Source organism: Pelodiscus sinensis, chromosome 5 (assembly GCF_049634645.1).
Source record: "Pelodiscus sinensis isolate JC-2024 chromosome 5, ASM4963464v1, whole genome shotgun sequence".
Classification (NCBI taxonomy): Eukaryota; Metazoa; Chordata; order Testudines; family Trionychidae; genus Pelodiscus; species Pelodiscus sinensis.
In genome coordinates, this window is record NC_134715.1 from 36,613,868 (window position 1) to 36,638,365 (window position 24,498).

At 41.9% G+C, this 24,498-nt stretch overlaps 1 protein-coding gene across 3 annotated transcripts in view; it reads right to left on the bottom strand.

Moving 5' to 3' along the window:
• NDNF (neuron derived neurotrophic factor) overlaps nucleotides 1–24,498 on the bottom strand; it is a 51,504-nt gene that overhangs the window by 3,988 nt on the left and 23,018 nt on the right. For all 3 annotated transcript variants that reach the window (XM_075929822.1, XM_075929821.1, XM_075929823.1), the window contains exons 2-3: nucleotides 2,894–3,082; nucleotides 483–607 (exon numbers count right to left, since the gene is read on the bottom strand). In XM_075929822.1, coding sequence (XP_075785937.1) covers nucleotides 483–607; nucleotides 2,894–3,081 — 313 coding nt within the window. In that variant the 5' untranslated portion in view covers nucleotide 3,082. The remainder of the gene's footprint in view (nucleotides 1–482; nucleotides 608–2,893; nucleotides 3,083–24,498) is intronic.

The window sequence follows — 24,498 nt, forward strand, 5'->3', positions numbered from 1 at the left end:
TTACTTTATCATATTTCCATACAGAATTAGAGATTTGTTTTCAAATATACATACCCCTCCCTCTGCTCTCCATTAACTCCCTAGTCACTCTTCTGCTTAGATTTATAACCTACTTTCTGCCTTGTTTACTCCTAGTTCTTTCTCTTGAAGTTTCCTTTAGCAGAGATTAGTGCATCCCAATGTGTCAAACTTACCTGGAGAACTGCCAGTCATTTTTCTATTACCTATCGCTCGGGGAGTGTATTCCTCTTTGACTCTCCATTTCACAGACTATTGCCTGCCTTCTAAACTAATGTGAGATTGGGTTTCATATTCAATCAGTAAGGACTCAGACATCCTCTTAAAAGTTACACACAGTTGTGTGATGTGTGTATCACATCATCACCGATTGGGGAAGACTGGAATCAGGGAGAGAGGAAAGTCTCCTGTTATCAATTCTGAGCCATAAAGTCCCAGGATTAGAGTTTTCACTGGTTTATTACCTGAACCTTCTCCACTGGCTTCTTCTGGAAGTTCCTGCAGGCTCAGCTTCCATTCCAAAGGAGCGTCACATGGTGTTACAGTAACTGCTAAAGGAGTGTTGTCTTCTTCCACCACAAAGAAATACCTATGCAAGATGAACAAAAGTTTAATATTAATTATGACAACAAATAGCAGCTGACATTAATCTAGGCTGATGTTCATAGGATATCAGAGACAAATCAATAAAGATATAAATGAGAAAAAATATGATGTAACCCACTACTTAAGTTGAAAGTTCTTTTAGGCACGGAGCACCTCTTTGTATGTGCTTGTACTGTGTCTAGCACCATGGGTCTTCTATGCATAATTGTAATGTAAAGCATTATCGTATAACATGAAAATATACATAAAGTCTCATACCTGCTACCATTCAAGCTAATAGCAAAACTCCCAACTGACAAATCTGAGCAGGATGGGACCTTGTATGTCTTAATTTCTATGGTCTCATATATATCGTGCCCCTCCCCCCCCGAATACGTTTACACTGCACGCTTATTTCAAAATAAGCTATTCCAGAAGAAATACTCTGAAATAGCTTATTTTGAAATAGCACGTCTACACTACAGGGAAGCCTCAAAATTAGTCTGAGGCAGGCTTTCCTAATGTGGATGTGCTACCTCAATTTAGAGCCCTAGGAGGCACTGAGGAGTAATTACTTTAAATGGCCATTGGGAGGAGCTATTTCGAAATAGCAGCAGTGGAGCATCCATACTGCTGCTATTCCAAAATAGCCATTTCAGAACTGGCATTATTCCTCATAGAATGAGGTTTACAGAAGTCCGAAGAAGCCACCCATTATTTCGAAGTAATGGAACTTCTGTGTAGATGCTTGCATTGTTTTTTTCGAATAATGGCTGTTATTCCAAAATAACACAGCTGTGTAGATGCACCCTTTCTGGCATAGTAAACTGCTTTTAAGTACTATTTGAGGTATACCAAGTACCATGAAGTCCATGTGAACAGTTCTTGTTTTTCTCCAAAAAGTGAGTGAAAATACTTTGTGCTTTCAAATATACAAATTTTGTTTTTATTTTATATTGCTTTCCATAGATCTTAAATGGGAGAAAAGGCAAACTGGAGAACACGAATTCTTGAAAAGCAATTATTTCTGATTTGTATGTTATAAGCTCTAGATTCTGATAGTTTTATACTACATCAGTTTTTACCCAGAGATGAAATCCCACCCTCACTCAAGTCACTGGCGAAACTCTTATACATTTCATTTCATACTTGATGCAATCCTTCATGGTCCTTTCAGGCCAACTTAAACTGACTCTCTCCATACTTAATTCAAAGTGGAGTGTCTAAATATATCAAAAAAGAAAAAAGTATTTACTTAATTTGTTAATCTGTGGTGGGTTAATTATTATGGATATTTCTGGTCTTATTTGGGTTGTTTGGTTGGTTGATTTTTTTAAATAGAATATGACTAATTCTTTTCAATTTATCACATTGACCATTTAATCTATTCAGTGACTATAAAGTAAAACAAATTCTCTATCTACTTCAACACTTCCATTTACCACACAGAGAACTGAGGATTTGGGGGTGGGGTTTTTTTTGGGGAGGGAGGCAAGGTGATTGAATTTTGCTTTGTGTTTTTGGGTTTCAGTAAGGCTACGTCTAGACTGGCCCCTAATTCCGGAAAAGTCATGCAAAGCAGGTAAGTCAGAATAGGGAAATCCGCGGGGGATTTAAATATCCCCCGCGGGATTTAAATAAACATGTCCGCCGCTTTTTTTCCGGCTTGGGGGAAAAGCCGGAAAAAAGCGTCTAGACTGGCGCGATCCTCCGGAATAAAGCCCTTTTCCGGAGGATCTCTTATTCCTACTAAGAAAGTAGGAATAAGAGATCCTCCGGAAAAGGGCTTTATTCCGGAGGATCGCGCCAGTCTAGACGCTTTTTTCCGGCTTTTCCCCCAAGCCGGAAAAAAAGCGGCGGACATGTTTATTTAAATCCCGCGGGGGATATTTAAATCCCCCGCGGATTTCCCTATTCTGACTTACCTGCTTTGCATGACTTTTCCGGAATTAGGGGCCAGTCTAGACGTAGCCTAAAAGTATATGAAAACAGGATGTTGGAAGAGCCCTACAAAATTGGTTTCCTTTTAATTTCCCCCTCTCAAACCCGGTTTGTGGCCTCGCTTCAGGAAAATGTTGTGATTTGTGGAGTCTCTGGACTCACACAGAAAGTGAAAAGTAACTGAATGAGGTTGGGGTTCAGCATGGGTAGGGGGCCTACTGAGACTGAAACAGACACTGTTGCTTTACAATGCAAGAATTTTTCATATTTGGATCTAAAAATTGATTCCAATAGAGTCAAAACAAATAAGTTATATTTAAAGCCCTATAAATTATACTAGTCAACATACTTTTTAGGTGCATCTCTGAAGAGAAAGCTGCTAATTTCAGCTCCATCTGGAATTACTGATGAATCATGGAAAAATGCTTTGTCCCGGATTTGCATCTGAAAAAGTTCCTCATCTCTGGTAGGTAATTTCTGTGTCCTGGAGTTGAGTGGGAGCAGCAGCAAGAACCCAAACCAAAGGAGCAAAAGCATCCTGCAGCAACAAAAGGAATTCATTTGTTGAATTCTGAGTGACAAGCATACTAGAAACTTATTTTTTGATACATGGTGTTATTGTTTCATTTTAATTGTAGATCTTCATTATTTGGAGTATATATCACACCAGGAAAGATGAGATTTTCTTAAAGCAATGTTTTTCTCATAACTTTGGGTCAAATTCTTAGGCAGTGTAAACTGTGTTGCATCTGACATTAATTTACCCCAGGAGAGGACCTGGCCCTTTAGATCTACTATATTCTTAAGCAAATTATATTTAAAATAGATGGTGCCCAAATATTTAAATGTTTTCCAAAGCTGTAAAAAAATGCTGAGAGGGTACAAATTGAAGGGTCTCTTGTATCCCTGATGTGCACATATAGCGTGAATGGTAGTAGTTACATATGTGCTTTATATTTCAGGGGAACCTTCAGTACATATGGATAACTATACATAAATATACTATGGAAAGGAAAAATCTTATCGAGGACCTTACAAAAGCATCTAAATAGGACTTTTTCCATCTCCAACTTCTATCATAATTGAAAGTGAACCCACCGATTTCAAAGTGAATCCATTTGTTGGGTATTTCTCTTTCATTCTATGTATTAAACACGTTTTTGTAGATGTATAATTTGACATTTTGCAACAATGAAATAGAACTTGCTGGATCTGAGAGCAAGCCACTAACACACGGCAAATATGAGTTATGTTGACATCCCTTTCTTTAAAATATTTTGGTTGGACTCCTAGCAATCTTTGAAAAGTAAAGACTTCCAGTCAAATTACCCTTTATAAAAATAGTGAATAAGGAATATATAAGATATTTTTCCATATACATTCAAAGCACATTGATATTAGAATGCCATTCACCAGTGCTTAGTCTTGGGTCTGGTGGAAATTCCAAAACACAAAGGCAAAGAATCCTTTACAAATTAGGAACAATAATTCATAACCCCATGACTTTCATTATTATGTCTACAACTAGGCCAGTAATGACTACTCTAGATCTATAAATTCTTCCTCAGTACAGTACATGATCTAATATGCAATGGATGTGATACATAAAAAAAACCCAGCTCACTTACAAGAATAGTAGAGGGCATTCAAATTATATTTTGATAAAAGTTACAAAATTAGTGGAGAGATTTCTAGGCCTCTGCCATCTGTATTTCAACAAGTTTGGTGAACCAAGTCTGTATTGTCATTTTTATTTTACTGTACTTGCTATTACTAGTGCTATGTATATGGGTTTAAAACATTCTTCTGAGCTACAGGGTAGGTTGATTATACCTTTATAACACATTTTCTTCTTTAGATCAAATCTTACAAAGTGCTTTCTACCCCTACTTGACCATTCTTTGACAGCTTATGTGAAATATCAAGCCCATGACTCCTTGGAAAGCTCTGTGTGTGTGTGTGTCTGTGTCATTTCAGTCATAATAAACCTGCTCTTCTCCTTCAACTTCTTTATGAAAATAGAAACACTCAACTCCAATAGGAGCATCAACTGGCCTCCTCCTTTCCCCTGCAGGGGACAGCCTCTATGACACTCCCAAAGAACAGAAGCAGCCAGTCCCTCTCAGCCAGCGTACCTCTTTTCCTCTCACCCCTTCTCAGCAGAGACAACCAGACACAAGATCCCAAGGGTTCCCCCTCACTCCCTTCCACATTGTGGAGCCTCAACAAGTTCCTCCATCTTCTCTCTTTTGCAGGACAGTCTACGAAAGGCTCCATTTGCCCCTCAATAGTGCCAGCAGGCTATCAGCAGGAGGTGGCAATTGGCAGCCTCCTTCTCTTCCCTCCACACAAACCTTTGTTAGAACTTTGAGACATTGGGTCCCAACAGCTCTCTCCCCTGTACTTCCACCACAGGGAGCACAAGCAAGGCCTCTTCCTCTTTTCCATCTTCACCTCCAATTGTGCCTGGAGAACAGCTTTGGAGATCTTTCTGGGATAGTCAGCTCCCCTTTCATACACAGTTAAAACTCTAGATTGCTTCAGTTCTCATGGAATCTGACACTATTCTTGTTCCCATTAAATGGCTACATCTGCCTTTAATATCATTGTCATTTAATTGCTCCTTCCATCCACAGTGTGCTTTTAAACTTTCTGCCTGTGTGTACCCATAGGTTCTTTGCATCTTCCTTTTCCTCTGCCCTTTGCCTTATCCCTTGACTTCTCTCCTACCTACTACCATCTGCTGTGGGAAAATCCATAGGAAAGAGATGTGAAAGAAAGAATGGAGTGAGGTTCGCCTTGCAGAGTCGCATATTTTTCCTTCAGAAGGATTGTTCATCTTGGTGAGGTCCCAAGGCCCTTTCAGAGCACCCAGAAAAGAGCTTGGGATGCACCAAAGTTAGTTAAAGCTGCACAATACTCTCATTATTATAATTAATTGGAGAAGGTCCTGAGAAGAGCAACAAAAATAATTAAAGGTCTAGAAAACATGACCTATGAGGGAAGACAAAGAATTGGGCTTTAGTTTAGGAAAAAAAGAGGACATGATAGCAGTTTTCAAATACCTAAAGAGTGTTATAAGGAGGAGGGAGAAAAATTGTTCCCCTTGGCCTCTGATGATAGGACAAGAAGCAATGGGCTTAAATTGCAGCAAGGGAGATTTAGACTGGACATTAGGAAAAAACTTCCTCACTGTCAGGGTGGTTAAACTCTGGAATAAATTGTGTAAGGAGGTGTATTACTATCACTGGAGATATTTAAAGGCAGGTTAGACAGACATCTATCCAGGATGGTCTAGATGGTGCTTGGTCCTGCCGTGAGGACAGGAGACTGGACTTGATGACCTCTTGAGGCCCCTTCCAGTTCTATGATTCTATACCCTCTGTATGGAAAGCCATCAATGTGTTGGACATGGCTATTTTCAGCAGCAATTAAACTTTATTAAATCTGAATAGGCTGCCCCCTTATTTACTCTGTGACAGCAGTAACATGTCCTCTTGACTAACAAAAGGTAGGAGGGTCCATCACTTACTGGCCTGGAGCTCCAGGGTTCCCCCCACTTCTTACCATGGTGACTGAGCATGCAGGGCCCTGCCACTAGCAGCAGCTTGGAGCTACTGAGTCTGCCCATAATGGCTAGGAGCAAAGGAGTCTCCCCTTCACTGGCTGGGATCTACAGGATTTCCCTGTTGTCCATGGGACTGGGAGCTGTGGGGTCCCCCTGCCAGCAGTGGCTTGGAACTGTAGGAGTCCCTACTGCACATGGCATCTGGAAGCTTGGGGTGCCCTGTCAAGCAGCTAGGAGTTGAAGGAGGCCCCACTCACATCTCCAGCCCCACTGCTCTGGGGCGGATGCAAAAAGGTCATGGAGGTTTCTGGAAGTCATGAATTCCACTACTTCCATGACCTTCGTGACAAAATCTTTGCCTTGTTTATCATAGAATCATAGAACTGGAAGAGACCTCAGAAGGTCATCAAGTCCAGCCCCCTGCTCTAGGTAGGACCAATTCCAACTATATCAACCCGGCCAAGGCTTTGTCAAGCCGAGACTTAAACACCTCTAGGGATGGAGACTCCATTACTTCCCTAGGTAATCCATTCCAGTGCTTCACCACCCTCCTAGTGAAATAGTTTTTCCTAATATCCAACCTGGACCTCTCCCACCACAACTTGAGACCATTGCTCCTTGTTCTGCCATCTGTCACTACTGAGAACAGCCTCTCTCCAGCCTCTTTGGAACCTCCCTTCAGGAAGTTGAAGGCTGCTATCAAATCCCCCCTCACTCTTCGCTTCTGCGGACTAAACAGACCCAAGTCCCTCAGCCTTTCCTCATAAGTCATATGCTCCAGCCCCCTAATCATTTTGGTTGCCCTACGCTGGACCCTCTCCAATGCGTCCACATCCTTTTTGTAGTGGGGGGCACAGAACTGGACACAATACTCCAGATGCGGCCTCACCAAAGCCGAATAAAGGGGAATGATGACATCTCTGGATCTGCTGGCAATGCTCCTCTTAATGCAACCTAATATGCCATTAGCCCTCTTGGCTACAAGGGCACACTGTTGACTCATATCTAGCTTTTCATCCACTGCAACCCCCAGGACCTTTTCTGCAGAACTACTACTTAACTGGTTGGTCCCCAGCTTGTAACTATGCTTCGGATTCTTCCGTCCCAAGTGCAGGACTCTACACTTGTCCTTGTTGAACCTCATCAGATTTCTTGTGGCCCAATCCTCCAATTTGTCTAAGTCATTCTGTACCCTATCTCTGCCCTTAAGCGTATCTACCTCTCCCCCCAGCTTAGTGTCATCCGCAAACTTGCTGAGGGTGCAATCCATCCCCTCATCCAGATCATTAAAATAAAGATATTGAACAAAACCAGTCCTAGAACTGAACCTTGGGGCACTCCACTAGAAACCGACCGCCATCCTGACATCGAGCCATTGATCACTACCCGCTGGGCCCGGCCTTCTAGCCATCTTTCTATCCATTTTACCGTCCATTTATCCAATCCACAATCCCTTAACTTGCTGGCAAGAATATTGTGGGAGACGTATCAAAAGCCTTGCTAAAGTCAAGGTATATAACATCCACTGACTTCCCCATGTCCACCGAGCCAGTTACCTCATCATAGAAGCTAATCAGATTGGTCAGGCATGACTTGCCCTTTGTGAATCCATGCTGACTATTCCTAATCACTTTCCTCTCATACCAAACTGGGTGGGGTTGCAACTTCTTTGGAGGATAGGGACATAATTCAAAATGACCTTAGCAAGTTAGAGAAATGGTCAGAGGTAAACAGGATGAAGTTTAATAAAGAGAAATGCAAAGTGCTCCACTTAGGAAGGAACAATCAGTTCCATACATACAAGATGGGAAGCGACTGTCTAGGAAGGAGCATGGCGGAAAGGGATCTAGGGGTCATAGTGGACCACAAGTTGAATATGAGTCAACAGTGTGATGCTGTTGCAAAAAAAGCAAATATGATTCTAGGTTGTATCAACAGGTGTGTTGTAAGCAAAACTCGTGAAGTCATTCTGCCGCTCTACTCTGCACTAGTTAGGCCTCAGCTGGAGTACTGTGTCCAGTTCTGGGCACCACATTTCAAGAAAGATGTGGAGAAATTGGAAAGGGTACAGAGAAGAGCGACAAGAATGATTAAAGGTTTAGAGAACATGACCTATGAAGCCAGGCTTCATGAACTGGGCTTGTTTAGTTTGGAAAAAAGAAGATTAAGGGGGGACATGATAGTGGTTTTCAAATATCTAAAAGGGTGTCACAAGGAGGAAGGAGAAAATTTGTTCCTCTTGGTTTCTGAGGACAGGACAAGGAGTAATGGGCTTAAAGTGCAGCAGGGGAGGTTTAGATTGGACATTAGGAAAAAATTCCTAACTGTCAGGGTGGTCAAATATTGGAATAAATTGCCAAGGGAGGTGGTGGAATCTCCCTCTCTGGAGATATTTAAGAACAGGTTAGATAGACATCTGTCAGGGATGGTGTAGACGGAGCTTGATCCTGCCTTGAGGGCGGGGGGCTGGACTCGATGACCTCTCGAGGTCCCTTCCAGTCCTATTATTCTATGATTCTAAGTGCCTCAATATGGATTCCTTAAGGATCCCTTCCATGATTTTTCCAGGAACCGAGGTAAGACTGACCGGCCTATAGTTCCCTGGATCATCCTTCTTCCCTTTTTTGAAGATGGGCACTACATGTGCCTTTTTCCAGTCATCCAGGATTTCTCCCGATCTCCACGACTTTTCAAAGATAATAGCCAAAGGCTCCACAATGACATTTGCCAACTCCCTCAGTACCCTCGGATGCACTAAGTCCGGACCCATGGATTTATGTATGTTTAGCTTTTCTAAATAGTTCCTAACCTGTTCTTTACCTACCACGGGCTGTCCATCTTCATCCCATCTTGCGTCACTTGGCACAGAAGTCCAGGAGCCGACCTTGTCCGTGAATATAGAGGCAAAGAAAGCATTGAGTACTTCAGCTTTCCCCACATCATCTGTCACTAGGTTACCTCCTTCATCCATTAGGGGCCGCACACCCTCTCTGATCACCTTCTTCTTGTTAACATGCCTGTAGAAACCTTTCTTGTTATCCTTCACATCCTTAGCCAGTCGCAATTCCATTTGCGCTTTCGCCTTCCTGATAACCCCCCGGCATTCTCGAGCTATACCTTTAAACTTCTGCCTGGTCATTTGTCCAAGTTTCCATTCTTTGTAAGCTTTCTTTTTGTGCTTAAGTTCACCAAGGATTTCCCCTGTAAGCCAGTCCGGTCTCCTACCATGTTTGCCTCTCTTGCTACGCGTCGGGATGGTTTCTTTTTGTGCCTTCAATAAGGCTTCTTTAAAATACTGACAGCTGTCCTGGACTCCTTTCCCCTTCATGTTAACATCCCAGGGGATTCTGCCCATCAGATCTCAGAGGGAGTCAAAATCTGCTTTTTTGAAGTCCAAGGTGTGTATTTTACTACTCTCTTTTCTTCCTTTGGTCAGGATCCTGAAATCTACCATCTCATGATCACTGCTTCCCAGGTTGTCACCCACCTCCACTTCCCCTATTAGTTCCTCCCTGTTTGTGAGCAGGTCAAGCTGCGCACGGCCCCTGGTCGGATCCTTCAGCACCTGTGTCAAGAAGTTATCCCCAACATTCTCCAAAAACTTCCTGGATTGCCTGTGTACTGCCGTATAGGTTTCCCAGCAGACGTCAGGGTGATTAAAGTCCCCCACGAGAACCAGGGCCTGCCATCTGGAAGCTTCGCTCAGTTGTCCAAAGAAAGCCTCATCTACCTCATCCACCTGATTCGGTGGCCTGTTGTTTGCTCCTTTAAACTTAACCCATAGACTCTCAACAGGTTTTTCTCCCTCTTTATACTGGAGTTCAGAGCAATCGCAGTGCTCTCTTACATATAGTGCAACTCCTCCTCCTTTTCTCCCCTGCCTGTTGTTCCTGAACAGTCTATACCCTTCCATGACAGCGCTCCAGTCATGCGAGTCATCCCAATTAAATCATATTTCTTGGTCTGGGCCAGGGCCTCCAGTTCTTCCTGTTTGTTGCCCAGGCTTCTCGCATTAGTGTACAAACACTTCAGGTAAACAGTTGATCATCCTATCTTCTCCATTCGAAACATGGGTCCTCCTTTCTTGCCCCTTCCTCTCTGCATTTCTTCCCGGTATCCGACTTGCCCACTCCCCTCAGGGTTTTGGTCACCGTCCCCCGACGAACCTAGTTTAAAGCCCTCCTCACTAGGTTTGCAAGCCTGCCCGCGAAGATGGTCCTTCCTCTCTTCGATAGGTGGATCCCATCTCTTCCTAACAGTCCTTGCGCCCGGAACAGAGTCCCATGGTCGAAGAAACCAAAGCCCTCTCTGCGACACCATCTGCGCAACCACGCATTTACGTCCTTTCCCTTCAACAGGGAGGATGGAGGAGAATACCACTTGTGCTCCAAATTCTTGGATCCTTCTTCCTAGCGCTACATAATCCGCAGTAAGACGCTCAAGATCATTCTTGGCCGTATCATTAGTTCCCACGTGGAGAAGCAGGAAGGGGTAGCTTTCCGAAGGTTTGATCAGCTTGGTAAGCCTCTCAGTGACATCCTGAATGCGAGCTCCCAGTAAGCAGCACACCTCTCGAGATTCCAGGTCCGGACGGCAGAGGGATGGCTCAGTCCCTCTTAGGAGGGAGTCCCCGACCACCACCACCCGTCATTTCCTTTTGGGCGTGGTGGCCATGGAACCCCCATCCGTAGGACTACGCATCCCATGCCTTCCAGTAGATGGTGTTCCCTTCTGGTTTCTTCCTTGTGAGTTCCCTTCCAGAGCTTTCAGCACTGCAGAGCCTGTGGAGAGAGCTTGAAAGCGATTGCTTACCTCTATAGCATAGGGGGATTCCTGTGCTGGTCTTTTTCCCCTTCTAGAAGTTACATGCTGCCAGTTCTCTTCTTGGTCACGTACTGCCCTCTCTGGCTCTTCTGCCTGCCGTGCTTGAAGGATTAAATGCTGCCTTCTATCGAGGAAGTCTTCATCCTCTCTGATCAAGTGTAGGGTCGACACTTGGGCCTCCAGTCCTCTAATTTTTTCTTCCAAAATGTCGACCAGCTTGCACTTGGTGCAGATGAAATACGTTCTTTCTTCCGGGAGGAAGACAAACATGGCACATGCTGTGCAGGTAACAACAGCAAACCCATCACCAACCATCGCTGCTGTCCTGGAAAAGGGATTTAAAAAGAAAGGCAAGAGAACCTCCCGCCCTTCCCTCTCCCCTTCCAAACTCCCTCTCAAAACTCCCTGTTAGCACTCACCTGTTCGCAAGCTCCTTGGTCACTTGCCCACTGCCTTATAAAGCCCCTCCCCCTACCAAGGCTCAGCCAATCAGCAGAGGCTTCTAGAATTCAAACTTTCATTAGAAGCCAACAGTTTCCACCTGTTCCACCTGTTTATGGTCAAATCATGATTCAGTCTTTCCAAAATTTGTCAACTTTCTAACTAGTCCTATTTTCTTGAATTCAGATTGAAGCGTTTATACTCGTCAGCAAAGCTAATGACATCTGAGGTGTTGGAAGCAAAGATCTGGAAATCAAAATATTTGGCAACTCAAATCCCCAAAGTCAGCAAAAAAAAATCCTTTATATCATGTAGGATGAGTTCTGTGTAATAAAACTCTTTGTTTACTGATATTTCAAGTATTATCCTCAGTCAATATGGAAAAGAGTTTTGACTGAAATCAGAACAATTACAACAGAGGACTTGGTAAGGTAAAGAATACTGACAAGTTTCTGAAGAGAGCTGTCCCCTCTAAATGAACCTCCCTGATAACCCAATGCTGTATATTCTCAGTTAGTTGCAGTACAATTTAAACTTTATTAAACTAAACTGCTGTAAAATGGAATTAATTTTCATGGACAACACTTTCTGAAATTGGTCATGGAAACATTGAAGCATCCAAAAAAAATCACTATTTGATTTTGAAAATGCAAGCCACGAGTTTTGTGCAGTCTTTTCAAACTAAGCCTAATTAACATAATTTTCTACAATATTTGGGCACAGATTGAGTTAAACCTTGAACATATTACTCACATAATATATGCATTGTGACAAATCTTTCTTATAAATCTATTTTTGGTCAGATTCATCATTGTAATAGCTAAGTGAAACTCCACTGATTTCCATGACCTCTCTCTTACAAGTAGTAAATAAATTGTGAGTCACAATTATTGCCTCACTACCTCACCGCCTCCTTGCCCCCAAATTCTTGGAAATATTCAACCAGGAATGTTTTTATTTGTCCTGTGTAACCAGATCTGAACCTGGTTTCTTTTTAGAATACATGCACAAGAGACAACCTAAACTTAGCTTGTTCAGTTTCAGAGTAGCAATCTGGAATACATTGTGTGACTTCTTGTTGTCCTGGCTGTGCCTTCTACAGGTTTTTCTTGTTTCATTTTTTTGTTTGTTTGTTTGTAAAACAGGAGTCAATATTTTATTTACATATTCCTGATGACTGGAAGGATTTGCCTGCTGTTTATCACTCAATTTAAGCAAAAGCCAGAGTAAACAGTCCTAAATGGAAATAATAAACACTGCTTTCCTTCTCTAGGATTGCAAAAGTGCCCTCTAATGGCCCATCTTCACCTCTCTCCTTTCCTTCCTCTCTTTCCAGCTGAGAGATTGAATCTGAGGTGAATGTAATGCTTGGTTGCTTCTATGAGTCTGATCTCTAAATTCTGGACATTCAGAACTGGAAGACAGGAGATTATGAGACGTGGCTTGTGCTGCTGATCCGCAGCAAGGCAGCTACTAACATGGTGTTTCCCACTAAGCTTCAAAAAGAAAGGGGACCATGTGTCACTCTTACAGCCTCATAACACCAATCTTCCTAATTTACAAAGCAAATAAATAAATTGCAGAGCAAACATAAGTATCTCACTAAAGCACAAGAAAAATTATTCACAGAGACAGGCAAACATATACTGCAAGAACAAACACACAGAGTGGTTAGACTTATAATAAGAAGAACACTACCACTAAAAGTATTCAGAGAGGTAGCTGAGTTAGTCTGTAACTGGAAAAACTTTAAAAACAACTAATAGTCCAGTAGTAACTTAAGGACTAATAAATCATGAGCTTTCATGGGCAAAATCCACTTATGAAATCTACATGTTCTGTTAGTCTTTAAGGTGCTAGTGAAAATATTAACAGCCTTTAAAAGAGTTTGAATAGTCACTCATTGTAATAGAAATAAACTGGCTACACTGTGTAATGGGCTAAAAGTATATGTTTTTGAACAGTTATCTAAATATATCAATGGCTGGTTTACTATTGTGCACTATACATTTGTGAATTCAAAATGGCAAATAAAATGGCATATAGGCCCCAATGGTTGGCACTTGTTGGAGGGTAGGCAAATAGAATATTGTTCCTTCAAAAATACCATAATAAAGGAATATTGTATATTATGCACACACACACACACACACACACACACACACTCACTCACTCAAATAGGCTAAACCTGATCATCCAGTCTGTGATTATCCATAACTCATTCCTGTCTCCTGAATCCAAAATTCATACGCAAACCATCTTATTTATTCAAACTTGCAATTACATAAACATTTTGGATGGTCTTCAAAACAGTCATATAATTGCAGTTTACCAACATATTTAGGACTCAAAGTGAACACAAACATCTGGATAATTTGTATTTTTAAAGTAGAGCGAGAAGGGAAGAATGATGGGAGAACTGAATCTCTGTATTTGGATCTGGATTAGATTTAAATTTAGCCTATGCTTTGAATTTATGTTTTGGGCAAACTAGGTTAGAGTTTTGGTCCAACAGCAACAAAGCTATACAGATAGCATCACAAAATATAGAGCCAAAATTGTAGTATTGTTGCTGAATCAGCAGGTAGTAAGACATTTCTACATCTTGGGCTGCATCTGAAGCAAATCCAAAAATAGACTTCTAGTTTTGGTCAAATCTGGAAACAAAACCTTAGGGATAGTAATTTCCAATATATGAAGAGGTAAGTTTAATACTTTAGTTTCTAGCTTGGGCACATCCAGCTTTCGAGTCTATGGAATTGCTTCTGGGAAAGCCAGCGTTTGTCCCTAAATTAGTTTTATCACCACATTGTCTTTCCCCACAACACACACACACACTGATTTAAGATTAGAGCTGATCAGCGGGAGGGGGTGAGGGGGGGGGAAAGGAACACTTTTATTGTAATTTGTTAACAAAGTCTCCCTTTTTTCATCTAAAAATTCTGAGTTTCAAACTTTTTCAGGCAGGTTTAAACTACTGTACATGCTTATTTGCAAATAAATTATAATTCAGTGAGAGGAATGGATTAAAAAATGTATTAAAATTCACAAATACGTCTATGAATTATACTATCCTTAGCATTCTGGATTTTCATGTCTCTTATGACATGCTTGCCTATGACTCCATTTGACTTTTGCTGTTTGTGGTCAGAGCAAAGGTGAAAAATAAATATTTTAAAAGATTTCCATATAGGTCTGTATGCAAACAAATATATGCTATATTCTCTTACAAGGCACATAATATTCTCTTACAAGAACACAAGACAACATGAATATTAGATTGAACAATAAAGATTTGCAAAATTGCATTGATCAGAAATTGTAATACACAAAACCATCATCAAATGGTTTATCTATGAAACATATTTCTTTTATTCCCTAACTGTCTGCAGGTCAGAATCCTGTAAAAGATTTACAACAACAAAAAGGAGTTGAGTTTACTTGAAGCAAATGCATCTGGAATAAATAAAACCTAATGTTTAATTACAAGGAGTGGAAAGTGCATGATTGTAATTTAGTGAGGATAATTTCAAGGCACAGACTGCCACAGAGGTTCCTGTCTTGTGTTTCTTTTCTTTTTATTGTATGTCTGGTTAACTTTTTTTTTATCTATGTCCTATTTTTAAAATGGAGGGCATTCATTTTTCCTTTCTGTTAACCATGCCACATCTGATAATAAATCTGTAGAGTCTGATTTAACCGTAAAGAGAATGTAGCCTTGGAAAATAAAAGGGCACTTTGCATCTGCTCTGACTTACAGGAACACTAAGGTTAAGGATCTATAAGATTTTCTATTATAAACCTTTATTTTTCAGGGATTTTTCTCTCAGCTGCAACAAAACAAAAAGCCACCAAGCCTCCTCCCTCCCCACCTTTCAGACCAATACAAAAATCTCAGATGCAGAGCGTTAAAAAAATGATTTACCAATTTTGGTTAAAATATATTTGGCTAGTACTATATATGGGGGAAAAACTGAGAGTTTGTATTTTCAAATGATTTGAGGGAGGGTTACTGGATCTAAGTACAGGCAGTCCCCAGGTTACGTACAAGATAGGGACTGTAGGTTTGTTCTTAAGTTGAATCTGTATGTAAGTCGGAACTGGTACATATTATAGGGGAAACTCTAGCCAAACATTTCTCCAGAGCTCAGTTTTATTCTCCCACACCTCACTTCCCTCAGTCCTTTATTCTCAAGCTGAGGTGTCTGCTTAGAAAAGCCGCTCTGCGTTTCCCTGGTCTGCTGGGGGAGGCGCTAGCTTCGCATCTCCCTGGTCTGCTAGGGGGAAGCAGCTAGTGCGGGGTTGCCTCACCCCGTTTGTAAGTAGGGATCCGATGTAAGTCGGATCCATGTAACCCGGGGACTGCCTGTATCTGTTTTTTTCAAAGCTGAATTTTGCATATTTAGGTCTGATCTTCAGAGGTGATCAAGGGTTTTGTGAAAGGTGTTCAGCAATCCCACCCACCCGCACTCCATTAACTTCAGTTCACATGGCCTATTGAAGGAAGTTCCTGGCACCTTTCAGAATCTACCCCTTTGTCCAGAAGTATAGATTAGTGCCTTTTTTGTCTTTTAAAGGCAAAGGGAAACAGTTATGAGAGCATTCACAGTATTTACTTTTCTCGGAAGATTTTGAATACACAGATTGAGTGTGCTTGTGTCGCACAGTGCCCAGATTAACATCTAATCTTCCACTGGTGTGACAGACTAGAATTATGGGGGGAGAGAGCATTTATGCACTATTGTTTCCATAATCTGAGGATTAAAGCTTCCTAAATCCAGACTGACAAAATGGACTATACTGATCCCCTTTGAAGCTTTTAGGACCCATCTTGTCAATCATCTGTGGATTAAGAGACCACCTCTTGCAATTCAAATGAAAACCTTGTTTTTCTTTGCTATAAGTGTTGTTTTAATAAAAGGAACCACAGTAGCATACAATAGAATAATCTGTAGAAACTTAAAAATACAATAAAGGTCAGGCCTATATTTTTAATTGATAGAACACTACAAGAGACCTGTATTGCAACAAACAGGTTATGTTGCCTGCAAAGTGCCAAGATTTTGTTATAGTAATATTTAGGAAATGTCTCAAGTGTAGGCATGCTGAAGAGGAAATGTCATGGAAATGTACTACTAAGCTATCAATGGTTATAAAGAGTGTTTAGTTTTCTAAAGTAGGATTTATATTTTCACTTTTCATGCAATTACAATGGTTTATGATTACTGTGGCACTGCCATTCTGAAGCCAGTCTGGTGCTACAGAGAAAGGTGAAGCCACACATTTTGGCCTTTCTACATAATGCCATAAAAAAAAACAAAGGCTAGATCTCCAGGAAGGTAAGTTGTGAGGAAGGCCATACTAAATCTATTATATATGATCACATACAACAATGCCTGATTTTCCTCTCATTCCCTCTAGTTTTACCCTGGTGTGACTCAGTAGGGTCACTTCTGATTTAGACTGGTAAAAGTGAAAGAGGAATCTGGCCTCCTTTTTTGAAGTAATGCCTTTGCAAAACCACACAGTACTGATATTATTAATTGGCATTTTTATATACCTGTCTGTGGAGAGACTAATTCCTTGGAGGAATTGGGCTCTTCATGAGAGTTGTGTTTCATGACAGAGTACTAATAATGAGCTTATTGCAAGTCTCCAACACAGCCTACTGTTTCCCTTTGCAGACTGGTTAACGCTTTGTTCAGCTGTTACCACCATAATCACTCACCCTGAAAAACCTTACAAAAGCCTTCAACATCTCTGTAAAACATAAAAAAATCCCAAAACCCGAAGCTCATTACCTCCCCTGACAGAAGTCTAGTCTTCCACAAATACTGATCTCAGAATGCTTCTTAGAGATCTGATCCAAAGCTCATTGAAGTTAACAGCAACCTTTCCATTGACTTAAATGGGTTTCTGATCAACCTAACTACTTAGATATTACGGAGTAAGCTAAGTAAATAATAAAATACTACTATTGTGTTCTAAGTCACAGCTATCATTGGAAGATCTCAAGAGGTTTTACATAGGAGAAAGAATATGATCCCCATTTCACAGATAGGGAAACTGGGGTACACAGTATAGAAATGTGATAGAGGACACAGTGAAAGTCAGTGCCAGAATCACTCAGAATCTAAGTCTTCTGACACCCAATCCTTTTATCTAATCATAGATATTACTGTTCCCTAGATGAAGTGAGTTGGCCCTAAGTATTACTTTAGCATAATTTATGTTACTCTCTAGAGAGATTTTTTTCAGCAACAGTAAAAGGATAGCGCTATGGATACATGATTAAAAAGTTACAAATAGCACCAATATTATAGTATTTAGTATCAAGTTTGTCACTATTATTATAGAAGCACAGACCTGGGCAACCCTGAATGAAGAAATGACCAGTTGCCCTTGGAAAAACCCTGGACCATCAAAGTTGACGAAGGTTAGTATAGTCTGAAGTTATCATGAAAAGCCAAACACGACTTTGGAGGCATTAACAGGGCCTATATATCCTGTTGCATGCCATTATCAAGCTATCTGGATTTGTGACTGGAGGTAAGAAGAATTTTCAGAAAGTGTTCTACATAAACAAACAACCTGTATAAATTAGCTGCTATTTTTACTTGCACCATTTTTAAGAGTCTGCTGAGCCTTGGCAGCTGCCAGCTGATGAGAAGGTTGTTTATATAAAAGGAAGAAAATAAAAGGACTCAGTACCACAGGGAATTATGAGAGGTGGAGCACTGAAAGTGACTCCAGGTCAACTCTGATTTACAGTGCCTAAAGCAGGACCAGGGCACAAAGGCAGGAGAGGGCAGGGCCAATGTGGCTATGAATTACCTTTGCAAAGCATTCTGTGGCTAAAGGGGCTGATTCTACAAATACATGGGTAACAACGGGAGTGCTTGTCTTGTGCATAGTGACTGTTCACTGAAATGCTTCAAATGTGTATATTGCTTTTGGGTGAGTAACTGAGGTAAGTAAAGTTGTTCCATTATTTTATGAAGAATCTGAAAAACACAGAAAAGGCTATTACTCCCTCATTAACTGTTTCCCTTGAATAGCTACTCAAATTTCTCAGTTGTAATTTTACAATAGCTTTCATTTGTGGTTACTGTTTCTCAGTGGTTGACAAGTGGTTCCTAACAACTGCTAGTGCAAACATCCAGAACACCCAGGAGGGTAACATCAACAGCTCTCTTAATAGCCAGCTCTCATCAGAGCAAAGCAGTAGCCTTTGTAATGGTCCATTCCACACTGCATGAAACCTATAGGCTATTCCCTGCTTCCATGGCAATTCACCCAGTTACTGAAATGCCAGTGAAGCACTGTCCTGTATGGGTGGGTTGTTTATGGCCCTCACGTGAACCCTTGTCCTTTGGAACAGTGAACAAAGTATGAAGCACAATGGAAAATCTTTAACAGATGACCCTCTCCAAATACATCTGTGAACTGGCTGTTTGTTAATTCTGTAAGGCTCAGTAGTTTAAGTAGTGACAAGCAAGGAGAGAGTATTTATTTTTGGGAAAAAATAATTAAAATTGTGACATTGCCTGTTTTACTGTTTTCTGCATTTCACTTGTCTTATTTTGGGGTATGTCTCAATTGTATGGGTCAGGTCCTCAGCTATACCAATTTACACTAGGTAAGAGTCAGGATCTCTCTCTTTAATGGGCACATTCACATACATTATAGAAGTTTTGTTTTAAAATTCAGCCACTTAGAATCTTAAATTGAATCTGAATTTATTATCCAAAATGTGTCTCATCTCTATGGCTCGGTCTACACTAGGGGGCAATGTCAAACTAACGTATGTAACTCCAGCTACATGAGTAGCACACCTTAGTTTGCCCTACCAAGACCCGCTTCAGGGGGGTCAATAGGAGTAACTCTCCTGTTCACTCTCTTAACTCTTCTCACACTGGTGGAGTACTGGAGTTGATGGGAGCATAATCAGCAGTCAGTTTAGCAGGTCTTTAATAGACCCCCTGGGAGATTGATCCCTGGTAACTGTAGACAAGGCCCTTCAACTTCACAGGCATAAGAGCACCCCTAGGAGTCATTACTTAACTAATATGGGATCAAATGCTATGCCTGTTTTAATTATTTGACTATTATTGCTGTTAGTTATAAATTGCCTGTGTCTAAATTTCCCTAGCTATAAAATGAAGTATTGTTAGGAGGAATATATTGGAGCACTATGAAATGGGAAAGTGTTATGTAAGAGCGAAGATTATTAACAAGTCATTACAGATCTGAACCAATGCTTTCAGTACTGAAGAGATGAGGTGGCCTCTTCCTTAGACACTCAGATGTCATCCACAGTTACAGAAGACGACTTTCCATGACACTGTCAAAGTTGATAAACACTGAATTGATTCCCATCATCACTCCTGAAAAATGTCATACAGCTTTTGGTCCTTCAGTTCAGCTGCAACAGACTTCCTTGAGAGGTGTGCACATGGAGAAAGCGCACAAACAAAACATGCATCCCCATCTGGGCTAAAGAGAGAGGGAAGGTCTTGCACAGCTTTACTTGTGCTCATAGCCCTTACTGACTGACACAGGTAGTTCCTTCATATGTATAGTCTCTCAGATATGAATAGGGCTAGTCCTATGAGTGAAACATGCAAATGTGGACCTGTTTTCTGTTTCACCATTGATGATTTTTTCTTTTTTGAGAGAGAGAGAGAGAGAGAGAGCGCATGCACCCCCAGATGGGGATACTTGTGTTTGTTTTCCCCCTCCCCCAGTTGTGCTGATGATAATAATTGCCAGGGGAAAATATAATTATTTGTACTTCCTGAACACCTATGAATCCAATCATCATATTGTCTGCTACAGGACAAAAAGAGCTTGCAATAGCTATGAGTGTTAATGTCCTCTTTGGCTACACCAATGATCTGCATCTATAGCATTTTTACACCATTCTATTAATGATGCATCATCAACATTACAAAAATACTGAAACTGTGGAAACGAACCACAACAGAAGTTGAGCATTCTGGAAGTAGACTAACATTTCTAAGGTCCTCTTGTTTTCCAAGTAGAGAAATGCTGAAACATCAAACAGTCGAAGTCTTAGCCATGTTGCATGTGGGCTGTGAATCCTAAATGTACAGAACTGGTGCTTGCTGCCTAGTCACTTAGTATAGGGAGATAAAAACCAACAAGCAACATGCACTTGTTGACCCCCCCCCCCCCCCGAGCGCACTGATATTATTCCCAAAGCTACTCCCCAGACATGGACTATTCCAAGTCAATGTACTACCAGAAAAGTCAGTGTGTTGTCAGGAAAAAAGCAGGCAGGCTTCAAAGTAGGAATAAGACCCTCCGGAAAAGGGCACTTTTTCTGGAGGATCGGGGCCAGTGTAGACGCTCTTTTCCAGCTTTTTTAAAAGCCGGAAAAAAGCGGCGGACATTTTTATTTAAATGCCGCGGGGGATATTTAAATCCCCCGCGGATTTCCCTACGACGACTGGTGAAATTTACATGCCCCTTCCGGAAAAGGGGCCAGTGTAGACGTAGCCAAAGAGCAGACACTGAAAATCCTCCCACATAGGTCAGCCTGCATTCAGAGCTCTAACATGAGGTAAGCCTTAAGTGATACATATGGGTGTGAGTGCAATAATATAGCTGACAGTGCTAGACCAAACACAGGGGAAAGAAGCGCCAGTCTAGACGGGGATCTTTCGGAAAATAAAGCCTTTTCCGAAAGGTCCCTTAATTCCTGATTTGAAATCAGGAATAAGGGACCTTTCGGAAAAGGCTTTGTTTTCTGAAAGATTCCCGTCTAGACTGGTGCTTTTTTCTGGCAAAGCCCTGAGCTGGAAAAAAACGGCTGCCATGTTCATGCAAATGAAGCAGAGAAAATTTAAATCCCCACTGCATTTGCAATTCCGACTTCTCATTTGCATCCCTTTTCCGGAAAAGAGGTGCAGTGTAGACACAGCCAGGAACTATTAATTAATCCAGCATATGCCCTTGCATCCTTTTATTTGCTTAGGTTGTTTAGCTTAGTTTTTCATTCACTTCTGAACCCATTCTATCTCCCCTGCAAGACTCTTCCAGTATCAGCATAATTTTGATAATACACAACACAGAGGGTAGCTAGAAGGGAACTTCCTATGTAAACATCTGCGGCCCTTTCTGACATCTGAACAGCCAATGTCAAGCCCCAACCGTGCCTTTGACCATTTCACTGGCCGCACACGCTATTTTTGGTGGAATAACATTCTTTCCTCTGTGCTTTTTCCTAGGTAGAAGTATAAATATAAGCCACTGGCTCTTTTGCTTTTAACGTGCTGGAACTTTCTTTCCAGAGCCTTTTGGTACTAGAATCGTATTTGTGATGTAAGTCTGCCATGAGATGGGGACATCTTTGGGGCTTGAGTACACCGACAGTCACGAGGATGCTTTTTGATTTACTGAGGTGTCTGTTTTCTAAACAATTCTAATCATGTATTTATTGTAAGAGCAAAAACTGCGGAGAGTGAAAAGACTGATGGTCTAAACATGAGTGGTAAGGATATTCAAAACTGTCATGGTGAAACAGAGAGGTGATAAGGGGTTTCAAAATCAGATTACCAAGAGGATAGATATCAGCTTCACTCTGTTTCAGGTTTAGTGTTTATTTGTCCAGTCTTGCAGGTGAAAGGTTAGTTCTGTATGTAGTTACTCTGAACAAAAGCAGAGGGAACACATTCAGGCAGATAGGTCAGACTGTTCTGGGTCAATGGCCATAAAAACAATTTGGAAACCTTCAGACCTATTATATGTTCACCATACCACCTCATCTGTGAGCTTTAATACTGCTTCAAAACACAGAATGAAAACAGTTTCTTGAAGAAAGGCTTTAATTAGTTCAAAGTTCAGGATGTTCATGCTTCTGGCAAAGACGGGGGATTTCAAGGACATATGTAGAGACTATGCAGAAGAGCTCTGCCTCAGCTCTTTCTTGTCTTGCATTATTATTTCCAGATTAAAAGATGATTGGAATGTATGTCAAAGGAATTTCATTTTCCAGAAGCAGAAGATGTGGTAAAAGCTGTGATGAGGGCCAAAGACCTGCCTCAGAAGGATGTGTAAGGCTTAGCTAATGTTTGTGAAATACTTTGGGATCCTTGGAAAGTTACTAATCAACACAAAATATTATTTTATTATTAGTGTGGGTACAAATTAGAGAGGGGACCTAATTACTGCTGTCCGTTATTATATCCAGACAAAGATTCAAACCTGGCTAAACTTCTCCCCTTCCCCCACCTACTTTCAGCAAAAGAATAGGCTGCTACTGATGGAATTTCAGGACACAGAATGTTACATTTGTCAGAATGTAAAATCCATCCTGCCAAATAGGGGAAAATGTAATAAGTATCCTGTTAAGTATTCTTTAATGTAGGATTAAAAAGCCCAACTAGGAAAGAACCTCTGTTATTATAGGAATAACTTCAGTGGATTACTGTTAATTTATACTGCTGATAATGTCAGAATCAGTCCCAAAATATCTCCAAGATTTTCAAGTCAATTTTTGTTCCTGAGATGACAGTTGGGGTATGTACATTAAACCCAGGCTCTGACTCACTTTGAGCCCAAACCTCTCCTGCTGTCTCCCCACAAGTGAGTGGGACCTCGGACAGCAAGCTCTCAGGTCCTGGGTCCAAGCATCTTGTTAGAGGCGAGGTGTCCAACCAGTTCTGAAGCAGTAGCTAATATAGTGAATTAGCCACACTCAACTGGCCAAATAGCCACAGGTTACATCTAGACTGGCATGATTTTCCGCAAATGCTTTTAATGGAAAAGTTTTTCCGTTAAAAACATTTGCGGAAAAGAGCATCTAGATTGGCACGGACGCTTTTCCACAAAAGCACTTTTTGCAGAAAAGCGTCTGTGCCAATCTAGATGCGGTTTTGCGCAAGAAAGCCCCGATCGCCATTTTTGCCATTGGGGCTTTTTTGCACAAAACAGTTTTCAGCTGTCTACACTGGCCCTTTTTATGCAAAAGCATTTCCGGAAAAGGGCTTTTGCCCGAACAGGAGCAGCATAGCATTTCCGCAAGAACACTGACAATCTTACATGAGATCGTCAGTGTTTTTGAGGAAATTCAAGCGGCCAGTGTAGACAGCTGGCAAGTTTTTCCCGCAAAAGCAGCTGCAGCCACATTGTTCAAGCCAGCTAGCCACATGTGTTTAGCATGTTGGACACCATAGTGTTAGAGCAGTGGTCCCCAATGTGGTGCCCGTGGGCGCCATGGTGCCCGCCGGGCCATTTATGTGCGCCCACCAAACAATCTGGGCCAGCCCCACCCCTGGGCACGTGGCGCATGGGCGGCTCCTGCCCTGGGGTCATGGCAAATGCCGGTGCTGGCCCTGGGCACATGGGCGGCCCCTGCTCCGGGGTCGCAGCACACGCCGGTGCCGGCCCCGGGACACATGGGTGGCCCCGCCCCCCAGACACGCGGTGTGTGAGTGGCCCTGCCCCTGGACACGCATCAGCCCCAAAAGGTTGGGGACCACTGTGTTTGAGGGTGGGCTACAGCTGTGACATGGGTCCAAGCCCTGTCATCTTACAGTGCAGATGCAACTCAAGCTGCAAAACTAAGTCAGAAGGCCTGCCATGATGCAGTTCAAACATGTCAGCATTGACTGTAGGACCCAGAGGCAGCAATTGTAAATGGTTTACAGTTCAGTGTGGACACTCAACAATGTGGAAACACAGAGCCCACAAGTCAAGGTCTCACAGGCCCCAGGCATAGTGTGCAGCATACACGTAACCTTAGAGATTTAACAATATCATACACCAGCATTTCCCAAACTATGGGCCGTGGCCAGATACCGGGCTGCAGGAAAAAAAAAAAAATACCAGGCCTCAGCGTGGTTGCCAGGATGTTCTGGGCTCCCGGAGTGCCCGTGTGGCACCGTGTCTGCCAAACCCTTGGTCGGCCTGAGCATAACCTGCAGCCCGATGTTCCAGCTCCCAGCAGAGGCGTATCTAGGAGAGGTCGGGGGCGGGGGAGGAGGGAGAGCCGGCCACCAGAAGCAGCACTGGACAGGGGAATCCGGGCGGGCTTTGGAGATTTGGGGCAGGCTTTGGAGATTTGGGGCAGGGACAGCCGATGGAAGCAGAGCTGG